Below are 27,215 nucleotides of genomic sequence, written 5' to 3' on the forward strand. Positions count from 1 at the left end.
ACTGATAATATGTATATGGAGATAAGCTTAATAGGTTCAGATTTAAACAGTTCCTTCATAGCATGACTAAACAGTAAGAGAAAACAGTTCTCATTCTGTATAAAAATGTAGTTCAGCTGAAGCCAAACAAAATCAGCATTTTCATGGCAGTAGGCTTTTTTGTCCTGGCTGCCTGCCTGGCTGACACCTCGCAGACAAACACTGTCAAGAGGAAATTTCTGTCAAACAGTTAAAGAGATCCTAAATTTGGAAAATAGCCACTCAGTTTGTCAGCTCAGACCCCTGAAGTCTCATGATAGCTTCGGCTGAACAGAAGGCACTTTTGTAGTTGTACTGGCGCACCAATGGGATCTCTTTATGAAAGGTATTGAGAGGACAAGCCTTTCACCATTAACTCTTGGTTGTTATGATGTAAGTTGTCATAAGCTCTGTCAGGGTGCTGCTGTGATGCATCTTGGCTCACTGGAAAGTCTCTGCTGAAATAAATGGAACTGAATCTTGGACACCTGCGTTTTCCTACTATTTCATGTCAACATGTCCGCTGAGAAAAAGGTCTATTGCCAGGCACAGTGGGGGAGTCACATCATGTAAAAATAATACAATATATTGAATAGATAAGAACTACAGTGTGAACATAGTGTAGGTGTGTGTGTGTTATCCATTGACTATCTTCTGAGAAATGGCTCCTGGTAGTGTGTAGAACAGCAGGGCGAGGAACAGCATTGTGATGAGCACGACTAGGGCGATGATGATGTACTTCTTGTAGCTTCGCCACACCAAGTGGAAGAAACATTTGAATGGATTGACAAACCATGAGAAGGAGGTGTCTGGACGACTTGGGGAAGGAGAGAAGGAAAGAAAAGAGAATAAAGTTTTTTTTTTCAGTAGTACATTTCACAGCATTGGTATTTTTTTAACAGCTTTATTAAAAGCCCAGTTTGTAACATTTAGGATGGTTAGGGTTAGAAGAAAACCCTAAATCTAATTGGCAGAAACTGAATTAAAAATAATGCTCAGTGCCTCATAGGATCCTACCTCTGAATGTTATACCATTAAAGGAATTAAAGGTTAGATTTTACTTGGAGAAAATGGAACCCGACTCTTACTTTGGTTTTGGGAGCGGCTCTGGCTCCTTGCGGGCTCGGCCAACAGGATTTTTCTCTGCCTCCTCAGCTGTCACAAGATGAAACTCTGCCTCCACTTTTCCCTGAAGCAAAGCACACGACACACAATCTGTATGACTTGTTTTGTTTATGTCGGTTTGTGCAGCATGCAGTGTCCCTGAGCGTACCGTCAACTCTCCAGACTTGCTGAAGGGCCACCATCCTCTCGCTCTCTTCTGCTGGAAGATGGAGATTTTCTCTGTCCCGTCTGTCATCATGTCCACCTTACATGACTTTGCCGTCTTCGCTCCCCGAGGGAAACCATGAAGATCTAACTCCACAGTGCCTACACACACACACACACAATCAGTCAAATATACAAATATAGAAATACAAACATACATGTTGGAGCAGTCACACACATGCCCACCTAGGAAGTCATCAGAGGAGAGTGTCTCAAAGTCCCAGACCTGCAACATGAGGATGGCAGGAAGCTTCTGCTCTGTTTTATCCAGAGAGAAAATACTCTCTCTCTTCCGCACCACGATGATCTGAGAGAGAGAGAGATGGGACAATGTGTTGTCAATGGGATATTGTTTTGCAGTCAATCTTCATAAGGTGTGACCCTGCTTCTGTCTGTCAGTACCTTCTCAGCAGGAAGGTAGCTGAAGGGGAACACAAAGCGCCAATTGAAGTTTCCTTCTCCAGTCAGAGAGTTATAGTGGACATCTGTCTCCTGTCTGTCATCCTCTAAACCTTTCAGCCACCTACAGACAGTTTGACAGTTGCAGTGTTTACATAGAGACTTCTTTGGACATACAGTTTGGATATAAAAAGGGAGGGGAAAGTAGACATAAAAATGTGTGTATGCAATTCCTTGTAGTTGTTACCCCTTGATGTAGATATCACTGGACTGTTGACCGGTCAGGAAGTTGCTGTCCTCCAGAATCACATCTTCTGTGTTCCAAATGACGATACGCAGCTCGTACCTAAACAAACACACGTACACACATCAGGGGTGTTAGCTGCACTAACAAATATTGTTCTGTCGTAACTGTAAGGAGATAATGGCTTCAGGTGCTAAAAGAGAAAGCTCTCACCCTTTTGGTTTTCGAGGTGAAATGTCCACTGAGGGTCCCGGATGAGGCAAGTCCATGGGAAACATGTCTATCCACATCTGGACCTGACCCTACACACACACAGAAGAAGAATCTTGTATTAGTGCTGAAAGGATGCTGCCTTCTTCAAAGATATGCATCGTTGATGCCCTCTGTGGCTGCCATGAATGGGGAAAGCTGTGATGCAGAGAGAAAAACTGACAAAAATGACGATTATCCATAAAACATTAAGTTGTCTGTGGGGCATGTTAACATGAAAATGTACCTGGTCCATGCCAGGCCGAGCTTTGCTGTACAAGGTTCTGGTCTCGATGTGTTCTGGCACAAGCTTGCATCCCACAACTGGGATCTCCGCCCAGCGGTGCAGGATCTTCAGGGACAGGTTTTCATAGCACTCCACCGGCTCGTCTGAGACATGTTCACACATCATAATCTTTTATTTATCTTTCTTAAGTGGACAACTGGCAAGACAAATCATCATGACAGAGTCTGTTCCAGATCTATTACAAGTTAGATTAAATCTGCAGGGTTAGTGGTAACATTAGAGTAGTAACATAAACATAAAGCGATAGAGGAGTGCTTGATAGCTGTTTGTGTGTGTCAGTGTTGTTTACTTAAATCAACATTATGTAACTTTATTATGTAGCTACCATAAAATGATATCAAACCATTTTAAACCATTTTAATGCTACACTGACTTGTAATCAGATAAATGGTGCCTCTGCTCCCACATTTGTTCTTGCAGTACATGTTACATTACTTATTACATGTAACTTGTGCTTCAGATACAATCTCCCACAAGAAGTATGTAGTGTTTTAGGAGTGAGTATTTCACTGATTTTGGTGAAACTGGATCATATTTTATGGAGAAAACGTTTTCTTGTTGTCTCTCTGATGTCTTCCAGCTGCTCTGTATCAACTCTCTGTGAATTACAGAGTTTCCTGATGGACAGTGAAGTAAACTGCTGTGAACTGTAGCTGATATATGGACAATGTAACCGGGTTCAGCAGTTTCTACAAACATAATGGCAGAGGCAAAGAGACCGAAAAGGATTTTGACAAAGAGGAAACTAAGAGAAAATAGAGATGGTAACCATACAAAAAGCCGCCGGACAAGAGTAAATCTGGGACTGACTTTTAGTCGTTGACGAGAGCTTTGTGAAATAAAAGGCTGAAAGATAGATGTGGAGATGAGGACCGAGGTTCTATTAATTGACATATACTGTACATTAATAAACACCTAAAATGTCCTAGTAGCTGGTAATAACTGCATTTTAGTGTGTTGTGAACATTTATTTACTGTTTATATAGTGCTTATAAATGCTAAATGGTAGACCAAGAGCAGTGTGTGTCCAGTCTTGACCTTCATTCATGAAGAGGGTCTTGCCAGTAAAAACTTTTTCAGCCACAGTGATGCGTCCTGGACTGAAAAGAGGATCTTCCAGACCGTTATCTCTGCACAGCTTAGACAGCAGCTCTGATGGCTTCAGACAGTCTCTCCAGGCATTATAACCATCACTAACAGAAAGATAGAGAGGGGCAAACTTGTTTTAGTATCATTATTATACAAATTAAAGGTTTTAATGAAACCTTCTGAAAGGTTTCTCCTAACATGGCCTTCGGCTTTTAATTTCATTTGTAATTTAAACTCAGTTTCTTCCTTCTGGTTCACAAAAACAAGCAGCTAAAGGAAGGTGAAGACTTACATGCTGTACTCAGTAGGGAGTCCACAGGAGGCTCTGTGTCGGCTGTAGAATCGGTTCTCCAGGTCAATGCGAGTCTCTCCAATCAGGTCATCCCCTCCCACCAAGTCAAAGTCATAGATCAGCACTGACAGCAAAGACTCTTGAGGAAATGTTGCATGCATCTCAAAAGATCTAGAAGAAGGAACGAAGAAGTTGCGTTCCAGGCTTAAAACATGAAACTGTTAGACTTTAAAACACAGAGGTAAGTTGCAGTCAGCGCAGGGATGTACCTCCCAAACACAGGATTCAGCTGTTTGGGGATGTAGTTGTCTCTATCTTTGATTTCATTCTTGCCAAGCCGAAGAACAATGTATGGGTCCGCCTTCCCATCCGGGTCAGCTGGGTGCAGGTTAGAAGCCTGGGAAGACATAATGTAACACCGTGGTATAGATTAGTCTCATACATAAATGTTCAGAATTTGAACCCTGGATTTGTGTAGAAATTTGTTCGCATGAATTATCCCTGGCTTTCCTAATATTCATAGACCTAAATGTTACAGTAGGTATTACATTGTCACTGGCCTTCAGTAAGGCCTCTGAATGGTATGGGGTGTTTGGAATGTCATTCTACTGTACATGCAAAAATTATAGAATGACAGGTAGTGACAGGTAGTAATAGGCAAAGTAACATCCACATTAATAGTAGGACCCAAGGTTTCCCAGCAGAACATTGCACAAAGCATCCCACCACCTCTGCTGGCTTGTCTTCCTGTAATGCATCTTGGGCATGGGCACCCTGACTGGTCTGCAGTTACACAGCCCTGCATATCAAACGGTGATGCACTGTGTGTTCTGACACCTTTATATCAGAACCAGCGTTAACTCTTTCAGCAATTTGAGCTACTGTAGCTTGTCTGCTACACAACAGCTGCAGTTTTAGAGATGCTCTGACCCAGTCGTCTTGCTGTCACAATTTGTCAGAATCAATTAAAAGTAAGTAAATTAGATAATCGTTATTTTTCCGGAGAGCTGAGATGCTCCCAACAGCTGTGCAGACACAGTCACTCTAAATGCAATTTAGGGATTGTGACATTTAACAACATTCATATTTAACACTTTAAACTTTAAAATGATCCTTAGAAATGAGAACGCACAGAGACGATGTAAATCCTTATAATAACTTGGACCGGGCTGTTAGGTGGGATTCCTCTGTTGACTTTGAAGTGCCCGCCGTCTGCAACTCCGTCCAGGTCCTCATCCTGTTTATACAGGCAGAATCGTCCCTGCAGAGAATCATTTGCAAATTTTGGATTAGACCAATAGCGAAGATATGTCAGTGGTTCCTGAGGTAGCCCCCATAGATGACATTCAGCTTTATTGTCTCACCTTAAATTTACCAACGAATCTCTCCTCAGTCGGCCCGTCTTCCTCAGTGGCTTTCCCCCTGAACAGCTCATATGTGTTCACCCAGTCGTCAAAAGGCCCAAACTCTACCTCCAGCTCCTTGCTGTACAGCTGCAGAGAGATTGTCAGCATCACTCCACTGAACATTTTTATCCCTGACATATATCAATACCAATGATTTGAAAAAGTAAATATAAATGGCACAGATTTCTTTTGAAAACAAAAAATGTTGACAGCTCATACAGGGTGGACAATCACCACTAGAACAAATGCAGTGTGAATTTGTAACATACTGGGTTTGTTCAAAAAATTTGCTATGACCTATATTTATAGGTTTTTCAGGTTTTTAACAAATGCCCTGAAAATTAGATAGATGGCAAAGTCATGGCAATATTTATGTGAAATTCATAAAGAGAGAGAATGGAGCTGTAATTCTGAGTCTGAATTCTAGTTTTATTCTCTGAGAATTTTTTTCTTTTTCTTGTTTTTTTGTTTAAATGTAGAACTAAAACAAAAATTTGGAAGGAGTTTACTTGTCCCAGGCTAACAGCCTAACAGATGCAGCGAGTACTCTGCAAAAACTGTGTTACCAAAAACACCTTTTGAAGCATTAGTGAACTTATTGTCTGTTGTGTTCACTGCTATTTTTAACATGCAACTGATTGATTGTAGAGCTGTCTAACTTAGTGGATTTGCAGTGTTTGTGAACTGAGTACCTGGAGTGCGGCTAATTTAGTAGGTAGACTAATGTTTGCTTCCAAGATTCCTTTTCCTTTTTGTTTTTTCTTTTTGTCTCCATCCGAGGGGCTTACTGATGAAATAAACAAGACATATTTTCAGTGGTAAAGTGACACAAAGCACTGTGGTATGGGGAGAAAGCAAAAACATTATTTGCATTGTGATGACATCGGTTCACCAAATTCACGTTTTTGAAACTCTGTGAAGTGTTGACGCATGAGGTGAGGTCTGTGAGATAATGTTCCCGTCATCAACCAGAAAATACTCAAAAAATGAAAACATTCTCTGTATTTGTATAAAAAGCACCTTCGGTCATTTCCATTTCATGTTGTCTTACCAATGCTTCTAGAATAAAATCATATGCCACCGCTGCTTAAAGTATGCAAAAAAGCAGAAGCTGGAGGGTAAACGTGGTAGCTGCAGGGCAGATCATGCAGTGACAAAGCCAAACGGTGCAACACCCTAAACTAGCTAAACACATAGCTGCCTACCACAGAAACCAGATGCAGTCAGTGCATCTAGTTAATGTCAGTGAACAAGTTACCAAGCAGAAGTTGGAATTAGCAGAGTCCAGAAACACACATGCTGTCCCTGAATGACACAACTCTCTCAGCTGCATGTCTTTATCCTTACCCAAGGAGTCTATTCCATCGCTGAGCAAACTCTGGTATGGCAAAGCTGCAACACACAACAGTATGTGTGTGTGGATCAGGGGGGAAATAAGGGGTAACCTTTTTGCAAAGATTTCTCTGATCACAGTTACTTGTGAGGTCGTGCTGAAATGCCTATAACAAAGCTGCGCACCACAGACAACATCTAGTAAGGAGAGGGAGCTATACTGGAAGTTCACTTATTAATACTGGTTGTGCAATAAAAAAAATAAAAAATAAATAAAAAAGACCTCAACATACTGACATATCATATTGCCTCTGAGTAGAGCAACATCATCTTTCATTTAGAAGTATGTTTATGACACTTAGTGAATATAAGTCCAATATTCATTCTCCTTTAAGCTCCGTTTTTAGTCTCTACCAACTCCTGAGGGAAATATCTCTAACTGAGATGTTATGTTTGCAAACTCATCTGACAAAATACACATAAATACAGGTTAATGACAACTGTAGTGGCATTTAAATGATTTTCAAGCAAACACAGTTTATTCTTTATCTTAAGACACTTTTTAAGAAATATTCATCTCTCTTACTATGGGCACAGGTCAAGAGGGAGAAAACATGAGAAGTCTTCAGGTTTACACGATTTAGTATGGATGTCCTTTTAGATACATACAGTTAAATGCTCACTGTAAATGTGCCACCGTGCTCACATTCCTCTCTAGCGTGTATGCAAAAAATAAGTATTGTAGCGTCACAATATGGTACACACAAAAACATTTCAGAATTCATAATGTGTTAAATATTATTGTAGATCTGTGTCTTTCAGATTTTAGTGACATCCCAAAGGTAGATAGACAGAGAATCAATTGATTAATATGGACCTTTGACATTGAATTAAATGAAATGCAACCAGAGTTCTTACCTTTTTCGATGGATTGTGAGAAAGGAGTGCTCTCCCTCTGTTTGGCCTGAAACACAAACACATGTTCACGTTTTGTTTTTTAAAATCTTTTAAAATCTTTTGCCTTTAAACAGCAATCACAGATACCTGTTTCTCTACAGATGCATAGTATTTGGACCACCAGTCAATGACACTCGCTGCTGACTCGTCAGCGATGGTCCGTCTTCTCCGCTTGGTGGAGCGACTACGAACGGTCTTTGTACTGCTGTCCTGTGCTTTGTCCTTTTATACACACACATGAACATGCAAAGAATATTTAGAGAGTGATACATATTATTCATAAGAACAATTATTTATGCAGTTTTAAATATATATATTATATATATTATATATCTATTATATATATATCTATATCATATATATATATATATATATTCACATGTGCATGTATTATATGTATTATAACATTCACCCTTTTCTTCTTGGGTTCTTTCTTAGGGGTTTTCGGGGCAGGAGGTGGGGGTTCATCGTCCACAGTGATCAGGAAATCCTGATTTGTTAGTGCTACAGTTGAACTGGTCTCTCCGGGGTGCTGGGACAGTCCTATTGGATGAGAGACAAAGAAAAAGAACGAGATCAATCAAGTCTTCTGGAGGATCAATCAGTCATAACTGTATCCTGTGTCCCAACCATCAGTGTTACCAATAACACCAGCACACAGTTAGCAATTATGTGTTAGCCACACACACATTTATTACCCTCAGTGCTTTGTGGCTCTGGTGTCAGGGCAAGTCCAGGGGTGTCTGTGACTGTGGGAGGTTTTTGTCTCTGTAAGGTAGTAGGCAGGACTGGCGGTGGAGTATATTTGAAGCCCTTAAGATTGTTGATAATGTGGTTTCCAACCAATGTGCTACGACCAAATGCCCGCCAATCGACAACAGTGATACTGAGAGGAGGATGGAGGTGTTCATTCTCTGGTAACTCCTAAAGGAAAGTAGAGAAGAACTCTTATGTTATAATAGAAAATACATCATACATCAAATTTCCAATGAATGTACCGATTCCCCAGCCAGACCGATGCAGGGATACTGTGGTTACATAGTCATAACACACTACATTACCAAAAGTATGTGGACCTGAACATTACACTCATTTGTGATTGTGTTAAACATCTCAAAACCAAGGACATTCATTTGCTTATTATCCTAAAGGTGTTGGACGGGGTTCAGGTCAGAGTTCTGTCCGGGTCAGTCAAGCTCTTCCACGCCAAACTAGAAATAATTTCTTTGTGGATCTGGCTTTGTGCACAGGGAATTGTCATGGTGGAACAAAAAAGGGCCTTCCCCAACTTGCTTTCACAAAATTGGAAGCGCAGTATTGTCGAAATATCATTATATGTTGATAGGAATGGGTCCACATACATTTGGCTGTATAGTAGATGCAGACTCACACAATAGGCTCACCAAAAGTACAATTTGCTGGACTGAGACAGTTTTGCCATGCTTTACTTCATTTATAATTCACTATGAATGCTTCATTGGTCTTACCAGCTCTATGACATCAACCAGCGTGGTGAAGTTCGGGCTGGACTTGTACTTCTGAATGACAGAGGAACGCAATGTTTTACCTGCACACTCTATGAACACCTAGAGAAAGAGAGAACAAACTGGATATTAGATTGTGTTTCCCAACTGTTCCCACTGATCCCACCTCTGTTGCTCCACCTAATATTTCTTACATTTCTGGGTGATGAGTTTTTCCTTATTCAGATCAGGGATGTTGTACAGGTCATAAAGACCTTTGAGGCAAATTTGTAATTGGTGATATTGGGCCATATAAATAAAACTTTCATGAAACACAACACACAGGTAAACACAAATACAAAGACGCTGTACCACTAGGTAACCAAAATTCTCCAAAAGCAGCAAGTCTTGTGATAATAAATATCATCAACTGCTGTGTTGTTCAAACAGACCAAAGTGAAAAGAATGGCATGGATTGTAAATTCTAAACTGGCTTCACCTCAGTCTGCAGTGAAACCCAGATGAAATGCTCATTCAGTAGACACAGTGGTCGATTCAGTCACATCTTTTTATTATTTATTTTTTTATGGACTCTCAAGGAAGACAAAGAGCCATTAATTCAGACAAAGCTTGTTCATGTCACATTTGTGTGTGGTTTGTATGTGTGTGTGTGTACCTGTGGGCGATCAACAGACAGGAACTGAACCTTCTTCAGCTCCCTCAGACCCCAGAATAACACCTGGAGGAGACACAAAAGGTTTGGAGGTAAAGTTAAAAAACAAATTTTCCATTTCACTACAGTGCAGCTGGGTAATTTTTTTCTACCTCTAACCTTCAGCTTCTTAAGAGAACGAAATAAAAGCAAAAAACATGTTGCTCCCAAAATTATGTAGTAGTGTCATGCTGAGAGTCATCCAGTGACTCAGTCATCCAAGTTTCAATTTTTAAAAACCCTATTTAATGCCTGAACACACAAACACACACACAGACTCCAAACCTCCAGCCTGTAGGTGCTGAGCACAGGTCTGATGTTGGCAGGGACCCTGTAGATGCCTCCATACTGTTCCTCTAACGGCAGAAGGTTCTGCTCTCCAGACTCTGGGATCTACACAAAAAACAATCGCAATGATGCCTTTTCATCATTAGTGCTTCAGTTCACATCCAGCATCATTATGGTGAAAACTGACCTGCAGAAGTTCAAATGCAGCTAGCAGGTCTCCGCCTGACTGGCTGCCACAGTGCAACGGACTGTACTGCAGAGTTGGAGGTGAGTAGGGCTCAGAGGACAAGCGAACTTCAGGCACAGCCACTGTGGTTCCAAGATACTCTGCCTTACCCTGTGCACGGCAAGGAACAGGGTGACAACAGAGAGAAGAGGTCATGAGTTCAATCAGCAGCTAGCAGCAAACTATCTGAAACACTGATTAAACCATTAGTTGATGAATCCGTCTAGCTCCGCTGTATTACCAGTGCGTCATCGTCGTACACCTCAATGAGAATGCGTGGTGGCTCCTGCTGGATGTGCTGTAGATCTCCGCTCAGTAGGAGCCTGCTCATTAGTAAACACTGATTCCATGTTGGACTGAGGGTCTGACTGATCACCTGACAGCAACAAACACACACACACACACACCATGAACACACTATTACAGATTCTAGCATGCCAGGCATAGGGGTTACACATGGTCAAGCATATGTCTTGCTATGTCTGGCCGTTCTGATCACTATTATGGTAACCGAGGTCAGAGGATAGGACTGTCTTTAGAGGACAGCTTCTTCAGATCTGAGGTAGCAGAATCAGCCATTCTCCTTGTTCAAGATTTAATAAACCTTTCAGCAGAAGACATCTTGGACTCCTGTGCACTTTCTGAGCACTCACTGAACTGACCACCAATAAAAAGAATTCTCCACAACACAAACGATTAGCACACCGTGAACAAGAATACTTCTAAACATTTAATCACAAATATTAACCCTGCATCAGCTGATTGGCTACTAGCTGACTAACAACATCCAATCATATTTGGACAGATGCCAAGATGTAATGTTCCACTTTATCAAGTACGCCCGTACAATCTACTACATTATATTTAAGCTTTCAGTATAATGCAGTGCACGACAACAACACCACATCTATGGAAGCAAACATGCATGTATAGGTGAAAACACTTTGACAGTGTCAACAAAAACTTGCTTTAACTTGAATTATAATAAACTTTGTAAAGGTGTTGTTCATGTCAGAGCCATCCGGCATTAGAGTGTATAGGTGATGTAGTTTGTTACCTTTTAGTTATCATTAGCTCAACTAACAACTAACTCAAACTAAACTCAAGAATGATTGCAGATTAATCATTTTCAATTGACTGTCTTTTTTTGTAACTATGAATGGAAGCACCACTTATGTCAAACGTTTTATTATCTCTGAGAAACATGACTAGTAAACTAGTAATACACACTCACACAAACACACACACTTACATTGGTGGTTTGGCTGTGTGACAGACAGGTGACTCGAGCAAAAGGGTCAGACAGGCCTGTGTTATCTGCAGCGATCAGACCACGAGCCTGATACATGTGGCACCTCAACTGGAACTGATGCTGCTCTACAGACACAAACACACACAACGTTGCATGTAGTTTACATCAGGCACCTACATCACAAAAACATATAATATATATATTTAACTTTAGCATTAGTGGAATGTAGTGTAACTTGGTGTATTTATGTATGTATGTATTTAAAACCTAAATTGTAAAGCCCTATTTGTAAAGGACTGGTATTTCCTGGGAACCACTAGTCGAGTTCATCAGTGATCTTAATCCAGCAGAATCCACCATGTAAATAATTTGTAAAGTAAAACTGTTTACTGTAAATTAGTGCTATGCAAAGTGCTGCATCAATCTGGGGTTGTATTTTCTTTTGGGAGAATTGTGGAGGCTGCATTGTTAATTCTAAATGAGAGCTTTGAAAGTATTTGGGGAATTTCACCCTTGCTGATCTCACAGAAGGAGCAAGGTCAAATCCATCAGAAGAGAGAAGTTTCAAAAGATTATGAGATGAGTTACATGCTTTCAACAGGATCAGTGGATATTATGTGGTAGTTTATATTATACAGCCTTGCATCATATCCTGGGGTTAATGTCTTTAACTTTGACTTTGTTTATCCTATGCAAACACACCACACAAAACATAGACATGGGTGGGCTAATTTCTAAATCATGTGAGGTCCCCTGGTAATACTAATCCTGTGTAAATAAGGCTTTAGTTCAGTAATGTTTCTGATCAGTGGTCAAAACAAAGCCAACAACAGTGAATTGTCATCTGCAAGGTGTGAGTTTGAATAAGAAAATTGGCAGAAATAATGACAGGAATTGTGATAATGTGTCTGTCTCTCACCTATGCCATTCAGGTATGTTGGAGGGTTGTTTGCATCAGCGCCCCCTGTGGCGGGAAAAAAACCTTCAGGTATGTTGTCCAGCATGTGGTTGGAGTCTGAACTGATTCCAAACCACAGATACACATCCAGCTTTGCTTGGACTGACAAGTCTGCAGCAACACGCTTGCCTGGAGGCTGCACACAAACAAACACACGCAAGGTTTCTCTGTCAGCTTTTGTACACTGAAAAATACTTCAGTTTTAGGTTCTGTGTATGTGTGTTTACCCTCAGATACAGCGTTATTATCTTGCCACAGTGGATTCCTTTGGCCTCCTGGTCATTGGAGAATAACAGGTCTCTGGTTCGGACCCGAGCGCACGCAACACGCTTGTTGTTGCTTAGCAACCACACAAAGACATCGGGCACCGTGTGCTGAGGCTGTAGTGTAAAGGTGCACATGTGTGTATAAGAAAGGTTAAGATGCACAAGTTGACACGATTTCGATACACAAACACAGGGTGAGTGCCGTACCTCCTCCACAAGAAAGCGCAGTTTGTGCGTGAGTTTTGTTGCCGTCTGCAGCATTTCTTTCACACCACCAACTTTTCCCTTCCTTTCTACCATGGACTGGGCCTCTCCTATCATACTCTCCTGAAACACACAAACACATTTTAGGATTCATCTTTCCTCTACAGTTTTAATGCAAGTGGTGTATGTTAAGCTTGATGTAACACATTAGAGCTGCTGTCTTGTGCCACTATAAACCAATCCATCGATGTCTGCAGCAAAAACCAATCCATAAATCTACTGCACTGTAAATGGATGAAGTAAAAAATGGAAAATGTTTTTTTGTGTTATATTATGCATGTAACACCAATCAGTGAAATCTTTTATTCTAATGTATGGCTCATACATTAAAAAAGCCCAAACTTTTGGCTTGTCATATCACACTTTTAATGAAATGGACACACTAATGTTGACGTACAAGTGCTCTTCTATATTATTTAACTGATGTTCATGCATCGTGAGGTAGGTGATATTCACCTACAGCCTTAAGACAGAATTCTGACAAGTCTGAGCAGCCTGAGCACTTTTTACATTTAGGAATCATTATTTGTGTGTGTGTGTGTGTGTGTGTGTGTGTGTCTGTGTATGAGTTTTATATTTTCTGACCAGTTCCTGTTTACACATTGTGAGGCGTTTCTTGTCCAGCTGTGTCAGGTAGCTCGATTTTAGCCCCGCTTTTAACTTGGCCTCTGCTACTGCTATGAAACCCCTGCAGAAGAACACAACACACATGTAACACAGACAGAACAAGATCCCACTGGGCTCTTGTACAGATATGTGAAACTGTCTTCAGCTGTTTTCACAGTTTGCAGACTTGTCTGTGATTACAGCAAGAGGTCGCGTGTTCGGAAAACTTCAGTAAGCTTTATGTCCTTTTGCGTGTTTAAAGTGACAGTCAGTAATGTTGTTATTTTGGTGAAGACATTTGCTGTAAACTGCCATCCCAGTGAAGTTCATTATCAGCAGGTGTAAAGAAGCAACTGGTGACACCATGTATCATGTCTGTCTACACTGTTGAGTCATGGTGGAATTAATAGTTGCGTGTTGTAGTGTACAAGGCTCCTGCTGATTTATTGTTCAGCGTCAGATTTCACCCCTGGAAGATGAAATAAGTGTGTCATATATTATCAGGCTGTATCACGGTGTAACTATAAACTGCAGAGTAACTGATTACAGCCTTTCCTTCAATTTAAGATAGAGAGCAATGACCGTAGCATGGATTGCAGTGGAGATGAGTTTAGATGTGTTCTAAGACAACATGAATATATATACAACATGTTTTAAAATGACAAGAGATGTACAGTCTTACTTAAATTGCATGTTAGCTGGTGTACATAGCCTTCAGTGCTGCATGCTAAATCAGAACTATACAGTTAATATGACTTTAGCAGAGACGAGGTGCACAGTTGGAAATTCCACACTAGGTGAGAAAGGAATTTTAAAAAACATACATTATCAAATGTCTCTCAACAGTGCACCTCCGTGTCAGACGTTTGAAGGTGGGGAATGCAAAAACCATAATTATTAGCTCATTAGGTTTTATTCATCAATACTGATACAGTGTTTAAGTGGACAAACAGACACATCCCAGGTGAGCTCTACATTGGGTATGACAGAGTATTGACACATTATATATTTCCTCAATGGAGCAATGAGAAGTTCATTGTCTCCTTTAATTGACCACACTGCTATGAAACACTTTTCTATCAAACATTATCACAGATGTTTATCATTTGTCTTATACATTTGATGTTTATAGAGAAGCAGTTTGTAAAGCATTGTTGTCTGACTTTCCCGCCAATGTTGGGATGAGACACAAAGAGTCTTATTGTGCTCTGATTACACTGACTGACCTGGCATCCATACAGAATTCTCTGAGAACAGTTTTGAGCATATTCTCCGTCCCTGGATCAGATTTCTTGTGTAGCTCAGCTGCACTGGATACACCCTCCTCCTAAAAGACAAGAGGATATATAAGAGGATATATATATAGCGCATATAGGTATAGGTATAGGATATATAGATATATATATATATATATATATATATAGTATAATTATATTCTATATATATATATATTATATATATATATATATATATAATATATATATATATAGTTGTCTACGATGGTGTAGAAACTGCCACCCCTTTTCACATCAGGTGAGCCACTGTAATATTACAAATTCCTGAACACACTTTAAAGATGCACAGCTCCCTAGTGTCAAATCAGACCCTCTCAGGATCAGCTGATTCTTGAACATATTGTGTGTGTCCATGTGTGTGAGTGTGTACATACAAACAGAACAGCTATATTCTCCAGCATATTAGAGTTGTAGAGTCTGTAGGTCCGGTCCTCCCAGTGACTCAGCACATTAATGCATGGCTTTTGCTTCTCCAGGGGCAGATACATGAAGTACCTAAATGTACACACATATGTACAAAGACACAGAAAACAATGATGAGCAATACACTGTGCTAGAAAACACTTCTCTTCGTAGAAAGTAAAAGGCACAGCTGAGAAACCCTAGACTGACCTTTGACCTCTGACTGGTAAGAACCAAATGTAAGATCGATTCAATATTTACTTTTTTTCCCCTTTATTTGAATAGACTTTTGAAAGACAAAATAAAACAGCCTGTAAATTAAAAATAGTCTACAGTGGTGGTTAGTGAGTGACCCAAATGATGTAAAGTCCAGTGGCCTTTTTCTCTTTTGCCCAGTTTCCAAATGGAAATGTTACATTGTCTCGCTTTAAGGCCCTATTTTTATGCAAGTGCAAAGGCAGCTATGGCACAAATAATAAATTACAATGCAATCTACATAATGCGGTGGTACATTGATCAGCCAAAGGTGGTACAGTTTATAATCCAAGCAAAGACCTATCACAACATTAATGTAAAACCAATATAATATAAAATGAGGCACATCCTCTTAGCAGTGTCTTGGACAGTGAACAGAATTTGTACACAAGACAACACAAAGTGAAAAACGTCTTTCATAGCGTCAAGAATAACAAGAATGAGACTCAACCTGTTTCCTTCGACAGTAAGCGGTTTTTCTGGAGGTGTGACAGACTTAGGGGTCGAGATGGGCTCCTGAGGTTCTCTAGGTAGTAAGGGGGAAGCCGGGGAGGTAGGGGAGGTGCTGAGAGGGGAGGAGCCAAACGCGTCGCTGTCTGAGACGTCCAGTGCTTTTCTCCTCCGACTGAGAGAAGGACTAGGAGGGATGATGCCGGGCTGGCCTGTAGGCTCCAAGACATTACCATAATTACCTAAGGGAGGAAACAAAAGTAGAAGAGGGTTTCTTTATGTGTCACCAATTACAAATCAGTACAAGGAAATAATATAACTAAATAAGTAGTATGTTAAAATGAGAATAATACAGAAAGAGAAGTGGAACAAGACTGGAAAAGAAACCAGTGCCATTAAATGTCATTACTCAACTGGGATTTTATGTTTTTTAGCTTCAATAACAAATCCTCAAATCTAACAGCACAAACTACTGTAGATTAAAATGAAGCTTTTGTATTCGATTACTTTCATGTGTGAGGTATTGTCATCAAAAGAAAAAGTTGTAAAGACCAGGAGAGAAAAATGTGATCACAGTGGATTTTGTGGCTCACCGAGGGAAAACTCGAAGCTGATGGGCTTGTCTCCGATCTTCCTGTCAATCATAGTGGCTTCAAACAATGTCCCAAACAGCAGAAATCTCTCCTTGTCTGCACTCAGCTGGACACAGATAGAGAAACTGCTGCTGTCAGCATATCGGCATATTTGGCAACACTTTGCTGCAACGTTAATTTCCAAATCAATCAAATTACAACTTAGAGCATGCCAAACACCACAACATCATCAATATCAGAATATATCCAAGAAGCATTGTGATAAGAAATCCAATCCAATCCAATCACAGAGCTTATTTGTTACAGATTACACTGATAAAATAGTCAGCGGTTTAAATCCAAATTGTTTAATCCATCTACTGTTGATTAATTTAGAAAATATGCTGTAGTGTTCTGATATTGATCACAACTTAAAAACATTGTGAAATAACTCTGGTTTTACGTGTCATGGCACTGAGTCTTCTCTAGACTTGAAATAGCTGCTACTGTATGACATGACCAATGAAAGTGACCAGCTTGTTAAGGTCCTTTGACTTCCATTAAGGTCTATTTTATAGACAACACTACTTATTATTGTCATTAATATTTATGAAGGCAAATGGTACTAAACAAGAGCAAAAAAACAACAGTTCATTCAGATCAGAAGGTAATGATCCCCCAGGGACAAATCCTTCTAGTGTACATGTACCTGGCCACTAAAGGTCAGTTCTTAATTCTCACACAAATCAAACTAATGAATGAGCTTCCAACTCTGTTGAAAACACCTTGTAGGGGAAGTACTGTATGAAGCTGCAGTCCTTCTCTGGCTACCTCTGTGACTCTCAACTTGTTGTTCTTGTTAATGTTGTTGTATTTTGCAGTTATCTCTTGAGAGTTGAAAAACCATACGTTGAGGATCTTTGCTCTTACCGCAGGAGGAGATTCCACAGGCAGGACCTCTGCTGCTGCTTTGTCATCATCAGCAGCTCCTCCTGCAGCTGCACCTGCTCCTCCTCCTGCAGGAGTCTTGCCATCCTTCCCTCCAGCTTTTCCTGCCTTGGCATCCTTCACAGGCTTGATCTTTTTTGCGAGTTTAGACTCTGAACCCGTCCCTCCTGATAGGATCTCCACTGCCAGTTCCATGTAGACCCGACCCCTAGACACCAGCAAGAATTGGACAACTTGTTGTTGTTTTATTTTCTTCTTCTTCAAATTTTGTCGTAATAAAACATATTTGAAGAATCATCAATTGACCTGTAGGACACGCCCTCTCCGATGCCCTCATTAAGCTCCGCCGTATCATCACCTAATGTAAAGTTTCGGGCAGAGCCATACAGGTTAATCCAAGCAGGACCAAAAGTTGGTAAAAACCCTGGAGAAAGAGAGATACGATGGAGAGGATGTTTAAGACAAGTCACCATTAACCAACCAACTATTCCCACATTGATTCTTTAACTATTGTCTTTCCTCACTTCCTTCTTCAGCCCCCACCTCACATTTTCCTTTCCCTAAACCCTTCCTTCTTTCTCCTCACCTCCCCTTCCTTCATCACTTTATCTCCGCTTCCATCCCTCCCTTCATCCTCTCCTCACCTCTGTCACCATCCTGTTCATTGGAGATGCGTCTCAAGTCAAAGTAATGTGTTCCGATGGCAACATCATTCATGCTTCCCTCATCCCAGACCTATGAGATGAGAGAAATCAGACACCTGTGACAATTACACGTGTGTTATGCTGAATGTGTTTTAACCTGTGTAAATCATGATGGAATTTGCAGTTTCTGCCCTCCCACATAATAACATTCAGACCTGGATCTTCAATCTCTGACACAGAGGGGGAAACATCTCCGTGAAGACAATCTGCTCATTCCACACTGGGTCTGCTGTGGACTTCTGAGTGGATGTCCGACCCTGAGAGGTGAGGTGAGAAGTTTAAAAGGTGATTTAGACTTACATGAATTAACATACACTGCATTCCAAACATGAGATTAAAGCTACACATGACTGATTCAAAGTAATCATTGACAGTATACTGTATATTAATGGACAGAATTTCTGGGTCTGAAAAGTAGACAAGTGTTGACCACTAAAGTATGATATATTCTTTAAATTGTTCTATTTGGGCATTGAGCAAATAAAGGGTTTAAATGAAATCACTGTCTTGTTCAGAAATACTTGATATTCAGCCCACCACTCGTTTGAAGAAGCTGACCACCACATATGGGTCTATGAGTGCTGTGTTGTCTCCTATGAAGGCCTTGGTGACATTGGCCATGATGCTGGAGTTATTTCGTGGAAGGCCTTCTGCTTGATAGACCTTCACACTGAAACGAGCCCAAGGTCGCTCGGCGGGAAAACCTTCTGGTATCAGCAGGTTCCTGAGGAAAAGGACAATACAGCAACACACAAATATATCTCAACCAAAACTGATTAATTTTTAACAACCAGATTCTATGAGCAACAACTCACAACTTGCAAGCTATCTTGTGCAAACTTGGTATGCTGACCAAGATGAGAGCTCAAAGTAGAGAGTTCATCCTCTAAACGCCCACAGGAATTTAAAATATACTAAATGCAAAGAGTAAATGTCATGGGTTGATTAGTCAAATGTTATCTTAAAAAAGCAGAATGTCGTCTGCATAAAAAGAGATCAAATGATGATGGCTATGCACTGAAATTAGGGAGGGGAAGGCAAGTATGAAGCTAGTGGAAGGTGTAGAGAAAAAACAATGTGTACAAGTGTACAAGTGAAAAATATTTAACCTTGTATTGTATGTTATTATGTACTTCTTTTGAAATTTCAGCCAGACATGTTTAGCATTTTGAAGGTTTTTTAAAATTGAGGTCTTTACAGTTTAAAATGAAAGTATTTATATATCAAATGAAGGTTTTATACCCCTGCCGGACGGTTACAGCCTCACTTGTAGTACCTCTACTATAGTGACTCTGTCTAGTGACTTTCATATAAAGCAGGAATGCTACAAAGAAACAAACACTGGTGTCATACTTGTCTATTTGCTCATCGGCGTCACTCGCTTTTGGTCCTGGCTGCATGGCATCGCCCTTAGCTGACACACTGATGTCACACTTGACATAACCTTTGACCCCAGTGCTAATGTCACCAGGATTGGTCAGCATTGCCCACTTATTGACAAACTGGTGACCTGTGGGAGCAATAGACAGAAGGTTGATCACTGGGTGGAACAATTAATTTAAAAGTGAGGTTATCATTGATGTGTCAACACAAAGTGATCAGTGACAGCTAGTAGAGGACTCCTCTATTGGCAGATGCATTAAAACAAAGAGGTAAAACTTGGTTAGGACTTGCTACCTGGCTGTTTGTAGACAGTCCACACATCTAGCTTAAAGGACCCAACACAGAAACTCCTCAGCATTTTAGAGTGCATAACCTGGATAGAGAAAGAGACAGGGTGAGCTTCAAAATGGCAACCCTGAAAGTGACATGAAGCATGAAAGCAAACAAAATACAATCATGACCAATGTAAGACAGAATAAAATAACTTGATATTTAAATAAAACTAACATCTAAATGACACATTTATACATATTAGGAAATATTATGTATTTCACCTCATTATTTCTCTTTCCAAGTATAAACATTATTTCCACACCAGAAAATAAGTCTTTTTACTCACTGTCAGCTTGATGACTTTGTCAAAGAAGACTTCTTTGAGGGCAAAGAAGTCAAAGACAAAATACTGATGAAAAGAAAAGAGGAGGAGAATAATCAACATTAAAAAATTAACCACTGACTGAGACACAGAAGATTTTTAAAAAAGGCTCCCTCAGATATGCAAATCGGTGAGTTTTTCAGGTTGTTTATTCTTACCTCATTATAAAAGGGTGCATTAGTTCCTTCTTTGACTGAAGTCTGTTTCTTCTCATCTCCGATCTCAATCACAATACTGGGGTCAATATTTTCTCCCACCAACTGTCTGGCCTCTGTGATGTTAATGGCGATCTATGAGACAGACAAACAGTAACATATTACTGCATAAATGACAAAGATTTTGTCAGGATTTATTCCCAACCAGGCCTTAAAAAGGAATAAATATATTACTGATATTTGTCTTATACTGTAACGCACATCCTTTCTTTTGCATTGTTATTCTTATATTGTGCATGTTTCCTTCATATCAAGGATATTTAAATGTATTTCTTCAACTTTGTACTTCATAAATGTGTTTATAAATTTGTATGTTGCAGGTTTTTTGTATTTTTGCATAAATGATGTGTCATTTTGTGTTTTATTATTCCTTACCTATAAATTTTTCTCCTCTGCTGACTACTGTTACTACTCCATGTTCCCCTGGGAATTACTTTAGTTTAATCTAATAAATAACCAAAATATAGTCCATAATGTGTCTCTGTCTGTGTGCTCTGTATGTTGTTACCTGAAAGCTCTGTGGCTTCCCTTCACTTCTCTGGATGCGAGTTTTCAGCTTGGCCCTGTGAAAGTTTCACAGATACTCATGATCAGTTTATAGTAAACTGTCACCCAGAGCGATCATCATTGCACAGTTAAGCACAAACAGACAGATGAAAGAAAACTGGACCCATGGCATGGTGACATGATCCAAACATCATATTTAGTTTGGGAAGTTTGGTAATAAATTCTGATGTGATGTGTCTGAGCATCACTACAGCAGATGTTGCAATTTCATGAAGACACAGACCATATAGGACCCTCCTAGGAGGCCACATTCTTTCAAAGGAAAGCATCTGTCCAGGTCACTGTAGGGACAGTGTTAAAACTTTGATTAGACGCTGACATCTGTCCTTGAGATACAGAGCAGTCGTATGTTTGTGTTTTGGAAAGCAGGTGCCATTACTATTGTAACCGAGGTTAGAGGATACTCCGTAGACAGGCCTCTACAGAGTGAGATAATAATGTTGGACCACTAAGGGTAAACATGTTTCCTTGGTTGGAAACCGATGACCAATCAGAAAATACTCTATACTGTAGATACATTAAGTATGACTATTTCTGGACATAGGGGAGTTGTGTCACTATGTTAAGAGCATATAACTGAGCCAGAGACGACAGCTTCTTCAGAATTACGTCAGCATGAAGTGTATTGATAAGTCCAGCATTATCCTTGATCGAGCTTCAATAAACCTTTCAGCATAAGACATCTTGGACTCCTGTGTCCTTGATCAATAGAATAATCCACAACAATATATTGGGACGGAGGGCACTAAATCGCGACCTTGCCTAGGGTGCATCTTGGCTAGCCAGTCCTAGAATAGCCAGTCCTGAACAAGGAGTGCTTTGGGAGAGATTTCTAACTCTACTTTTGCCTCTTGAATACTTTCACTATCTGCTTCCAAATGGTGGATAAAACTGTTATGTAGTGTAAAAATGCCATACCTCTTATTGTTTGGTATTATTCTGGTTTTGATAGCAGATGGTCCTGGTTGATCGTCAATGCTTTCTCCTTCCACCAGGATGGACACTTCAGAAGTCACCTCCACCTCACTCTCTGCACACACACACACACACACACACTTGATTTTGCAAAACCAACCTCAATGAAACCAGATATGAATGAGCTCAAATACCTTCATATAACTATCTGTATTTACTGTCAGCTTCCTGTTCGTGGGAAAGCTAATTATTGAGGTTGTTCTATGCATGATTTCAAATCAGGCAAACAAACAGCGTAAAGTGTTGTCAGCCATCTTTTAAACTAACCAGCATTAGCAGTAACACAAAAGAGGTGGTTTTTGGTGTCTGGGAGTAAAGTTCTATTTTAAAAGTGTTGTGTAGCTCTGAAATGACTTTGAAATATTTATTAATATACAGATGTCCATGTCAGGTTCAGTCATGAAATCCCACATCCTGTTGGCTACATAAACATTTCAAACCACAGAAGAGAATGACCATCTAAAACAAGCACACTAGATTAAGAAAGACAACACCATCCTGTGAATAACGATGTTCTGTGTTGTCTTTGAAAACCTAAATTGCCCATAATTGCTGTTACTGTGTATTCCAGTACTCAACATGTGTTTGACTGAATTGTTTGACAAAGGTTAGTCTCACCAACAATGATGTGATAGGAATATTGACTCGCAGCCAAGATGATGAGATGGTGTGTGTGTGTGTGTGTGTGTGTGTGTGTGTGTGTGTGTGAGTGTATGTTTGTTTTCCAGGCCTTACCCAAAGCTCCCTTGTTTGCCATGACCAGGTCTGTGTTGACTTTCTTTTTCTTCTTCACTTTCAGGCCAAACATATGCTTGGCCTTTCTGCTCATAAAGAAGGAAGACATTCAATCACTCAAATCTTATTTTCAAATGTATCTAATTTACCTTCATAACTACAGTTCACTTAAATGAAACAATGGAAAGTAATATTATTTCTATCTCAATTCATCACTTTGATCACTTTTTCTGGGTTGTACTTGATATAAACAGGTAAGAGACCACACTTAGATCCATGTGATGTAACTCCAGACACCAGATAACTGATTATGTTTCTAGTTCAGATTTTTCCTCAGAAATGGGTTAGAGCATAGCTAAAACCGGCCCTGACTCATAGAAACATCTCTGCATATTATCAATAAAACCATGAACATGTGGTTATGACTCTTTGTTGTGGAAACAAAATATAATATAAATGATATGAATATAATTGTCCAAAATGTCTGACCTTATCCCAAGAAAATAATTTGAAAAATGATGACATCATTTTTACAAAGTCAATACAAGTAGTTTTCATGCTCTCTCTTTCTGAGTCAGATACTTTTTGCCATTCACACCTTTGGTACAACTACAACTCTGTTCTAAATGTGGGGATTGGGTAGAAAAAGCAAACAAGGAGCAGCTCTACTGCAGGTTCTGGATCACCTGTCCTTTGACCACCACTACCACAGTGATGACAGAGCAAAACCCAAAACAAGAGGTGGCTTCAAGCATGAAATTCTGGTCACAATATTAATAAAATCTAAAAAGTAATTTTCTGACCTCCACAAGTACATTGGAGTAAGTTGTTTGTGAAAGTTTACTTAGCAAGTTTATGTACGCACTGTTAATCTGTGATGATAATGACATGAACTTATCTTGTAGCTAGTGGTATCTTGTGCTTTTTAAATTGGTGTGCTTCAATAATGCCAACTTCAGCATTAACATGGCTTTCATAATTGCAGTAGTAATGACACCCTAAAAAATATTCGAATAAAAAGAAGTTTGAACGTTGAGTCAAGATACAAACGTTTTATGTTTACTCAAGTAGTTCTCTGAATTCTTCTGCTTTTACTTGAGTTTTTGGGAGTAAATGTACTTTTATTTGAGTACACATTTTCAGCACTCTATCCACCACTCACCATCAGTTTTCGAAACAAGAAAAATATATATTTGACTGAAATCAGACGAGAAGTGCCAAATATAACACAGAAGTCATTGTGAATAGTCAAAAAAACAAAAAACAACAACTAAGACTAAAAATACTTTAAAGCCAAACTGCTCACCGCTGCTTGGTTGCAGGACTGTCTGAGTTATCCATTCCACTGAAGTCTTGTTGCTTTTCTGTCGTCTGAGTGCTGAGTTTAGGCTTAAGTCATTGTTCCTCTCATGCACAAAGCTAAATGTTACTGTAGAGCATGATAATATTACCTAGTTTCAGGATTACTGGACCTGGCTTAGTGCATAAATATACTGTCAGCTCTCTCCGCTGCATATTAACTCAGCCCTTCCTTCACTAGATGTGTCCTTATGATTTGGCACGACTGCACTGTAAATATCGACTTACAGAAACATCCTTAACTCATCCTCACGGAAAAGCCTGCTCAGGCTCCACACCTGCCTGTATACTCAAATAAAGAAACTAAGCAGAGTCTGCACTGCCCTTCCTCCCTGCTCTGAACAACAACAACAAAGAAGTTTGTAGTTTAGGTAAAGGAACCTGCCTTCCTCGGTGCATTTAAGAGTTATTCACATCCTAGAAAGTAGTATACATGACTGTTTTCTAATGCAGCCAGTTCTCATAACAGGATTTCAACTTATTCTCCTTCAGCTCAGCTTGTACAGAGCACAATGATATTCACCAAAGAACAAGGTAAACACATCTGAAAATGTTTTACTACTTTAACAAGAAAACATAAGCTTTATGGTTGAATTTGAACATGTTTGGCATAGTTGGTAGAACAAAGAGTGCACTGTCGCTTATATTCAGATATTCTTTGATGTGCGTCAGACAAGACTAAAACCAACAATGCATTCATCCGTCTCTCAATAATTTACAACTTCTTGTGCCTGCTTTTGGCCCGCTGGTTCTTAGCGAAGACATCAATCTTTAAAAACAGATTATAAATCCGTAGTTTCAATTTTTAAAAAGGCTCAGAGATTTTCTGAAAACTGTAGTTTTGAGAATACTGTACACCACTCAAACAGCAGGAAATAGTGCATTTGTTGGGGACTATTTTCAGTCATGGATTAATATGGGTTTGATAGTGAGTATTTCCTGCAGTATGTGGGACTGACACAAAATAAACTTTGCTTTGGTTATACAGACAATATAGATTCATTTATTGTTGGTTTTGGTCTATTTAACGGAAATTTTTGATAATCAGACACATCACTAGTGGAACGTTAAATGAAATTTGAATAGATTACATGGAAGTTTGGATATTTGATATGAACTTGTTTTCTTCTTTTAGGCTTTGTGCTGACTTATTACACTGATTAAAAGTTGTAATCATGAAGTTGAGTGGACTGATAGCTAGTTTGTTTATCTGTTCTGTTATCCTGAGGTGTCCTGAAGAAAATCTAAATTTAAACACAGAGCATCCGAATACTTAAAGTCACATAGCACTGCTGTACTTCAAGGCTCTATTAGTGTCCTCTGGTGATCAAATAAGAAGAGTTACTGAATGTGAAGAATGTGAATGATTGTGTCCCAGAACATGCTGGAAACATCTGCTTCCATAATACGATGACGTGAAAACATTTGTCTAATACCAGACAATTATTTTCACACAGTCCAAATCTCATAAGCATAAAACAGAAGAAAAAGACTAAAAAGACATGAATGCAACATGAGTCCTGAAGTGTGTAGAGTATTGATTAAACTGTTTTCGGTGAGATGGATGATGGCAAAACAGGATGCTTTGTTGACCCACTCATTCACACCGACATCCTTCGTAAGTGGTTTGTGGTTCCATAGAACAATTACTTCAGTACGTTTGACTTTGTTCTGGCCATCGTCATTACTTACACAACCAGTGGGTGTTATTTGCCAAAAAACTGTAAACATAAGTCACAGTTGTGGTTTCTGTATGTAAACATATGGTTTACCACAAAAAAAACAATTTTTTAATTAGTCTGCTTGGTGAAGCTCATACGAAGTGACAATTAGCAACATTCATCTTTGATCTCTACATCTCTAATCTATTAATCCAATTTATGAAATCTTTCATTTTTCAAGTGAAGACAGTTAAAAACAAAACTTGGCCAAACTAAACCCTGGACTGTTGTATCTTCAGAGAAAGTGACTGACTGACCATAGAGACATGGCTTTCACACAGCTTCTCACAAGTTCATTATATATGTGGGGTATTTTTGTCTATTTAAACTTAAAACGCTTTAAGCAGTCAAAGCGTGGGTCATACTGGTTTCGGGTGCATTGTCAAATCACTGCAAGCACATCGTTTAACATTTCTAAGCACTATTCGAAACATGTGATGTTTAGTATCTAAAGAATGTCTGTGTAGATTTTGGTAGCATTTGAATGAAGACTTGCGGAGCTAGATGGTTTTATATATTTTGAAAAAAAAAATAGAGTGACAGGCTTCTGAATTGACCATACGTGGATGAGTGCTGAGAAAATGTTTTTAAACCAATCCCCATTTCAGCAATACCAACTTTCTAACAGAAGAACTTTCCATGCAGGTAACTGAGATATAAACTTTTCGCATTTGTGGCACCCTCTAATGGAAGAATATTCCAGGACTAGCATTGGAACATGTGCACCAAGTTTGGATACAGTAGCTGATTATGATTTATCATTTATGTAAAATTGAACTTAAAGACAGTGGCTTAAAAATGTAGAATTTCAAAATCAGACATATAAAAAAAAATCCAACTGAATTGAATAAAGGCAATAGTTTTTGACACTGCTATCGTCGATCTGAACAAACACCCTTTGAAAGAAAGATATTTTTCGGTTTGGCTCAAACTAAACCAAACTACATGTCTGAACACACACTTAAGACTCCTCTCCACACACCACCGCTATAAACAAAGGGAAGAGCTGGCCTCCTACCTCAGTGTGGGATCCATTGTTGCAGTGTGAAGTCAGTCACTCATCAGTTCAAGAAGCTGGACATGCACCGCTGCATCCTGTCTGTGTGTGTTGGTTCAGACACAGTCAGATGTTGAATAGCAGCCGGACCAAGCAATTGGTCGTTGAATTGTTTGTTCAGAGGATGAAGTTGGTAAGCAGAGGAAGTGTGCAACTGTTGCATGACCAGCTCCTTATTGAGTCTTCCTTGATTACCAGCTGGAAAGTTCAAAAGCTGGAGAGTCTCCAAAAATAGCACACTTTGAATTTCATTCCCATTTTCACT

General features: G+C 39.5%; 1 protein-coding gene across 3 annotated transcripts; it reads right to left on the bottom strand.

Annotated features, from left to right (window-relative positions):
- Positions 1-78: 78 nt before the first annotated feature.
- fer1l6 (fer-1 like family member 6) lies at positions 79-27,026 on the bottom strand. Of its 3 annotated transcripts, none has more exons than XM_019257564.2 (46): positions 26,912-27,026; positions 22,814-22,899; positions 22,022-22,133; positions 21,045-21,099; positions 20,480-20,611; positions 20,286-20,348; positions 19,961-20,039; positions 19,637-19,793; positions 18,821-19,007; positions 18,439-18,540; positions 18,224-18,314; positions 17,886-18,003; positions 17,562-17,787; positions 16,653-16,758; positions 16,061-16,301; positions 15,327-15,447; positions 14,884-14,984; positions 13,637-13,739; positions 12,995-13,114; positions 12,749-12,901; positions 12,483-12,657; positions 11,564-11,688; positions 10,553-10,687; positions 10,273-10,422; positions 10,083-10,190; positions 9,762-9,824; positions 9,110-9,208; positions 8,321-8,546; positions 8,035-8,165; positions 7,710-7,844; positions 7,584-7,629; positions 6,681-6,725; positions 6,026-6,120; positions 5,292-5,420; positions 5,060-5,188; positions 4,197-4,324; positions 3,928-4,098; positions 3,585-3,739; positions 2,487-2,629; positions 2,204-2,292; positions 1,994-2,092; positions 1,750-1,870; positions 1,534-1,654; positions 1,292-1,449; positions 1,107-1,207; positions 79-835 (listed from the first exon to the last, which is right to left on the bottom strand). In XM_019257564.2, the coding sequence occupies exons 1-46, from the start codon at positions 26,926-26,928 to the stop codon at positions 655-657; spliced, it is 5,628 nt and encodes a 1,875-aa protein (XP_019113109.2). In that variant the 5' UTR covers positions 26,929-27,026; the 3' UTR covers positions 79-654. The 3 variants fall into 3 exon arrangements, with proteins under 3 accessions (XP_019113109.2, XP_019113107.2, XP_019113110.2); XM_019257562.2 differs by lacking the exon at positions 26,912-27,026 and adding an exon at positions 24,120-24,404; XM_019257565.2 differs by lacking the exons at positions 6,681-6,725; positions 26,912-27,026 and adding an exon at positions 24,120-24,404.
- Positions 27,027-27,215: the final 189 nt, after the last annotated feature.

This window comes from Larimichthys crocea, chromosome XVIII (assembly GCF_000972845.2).
Source record: "Larimichthys crocea isolate SSNF chromosome XVIII, L_crocea_2.0, whole genome shotgun sequence".
Classification (NCBI taxonomy): Eukaryota; Metazoa; Chordata; class Actinopteri; family Sciaenidae; genus Larimichthys; species Larimichthys crocea.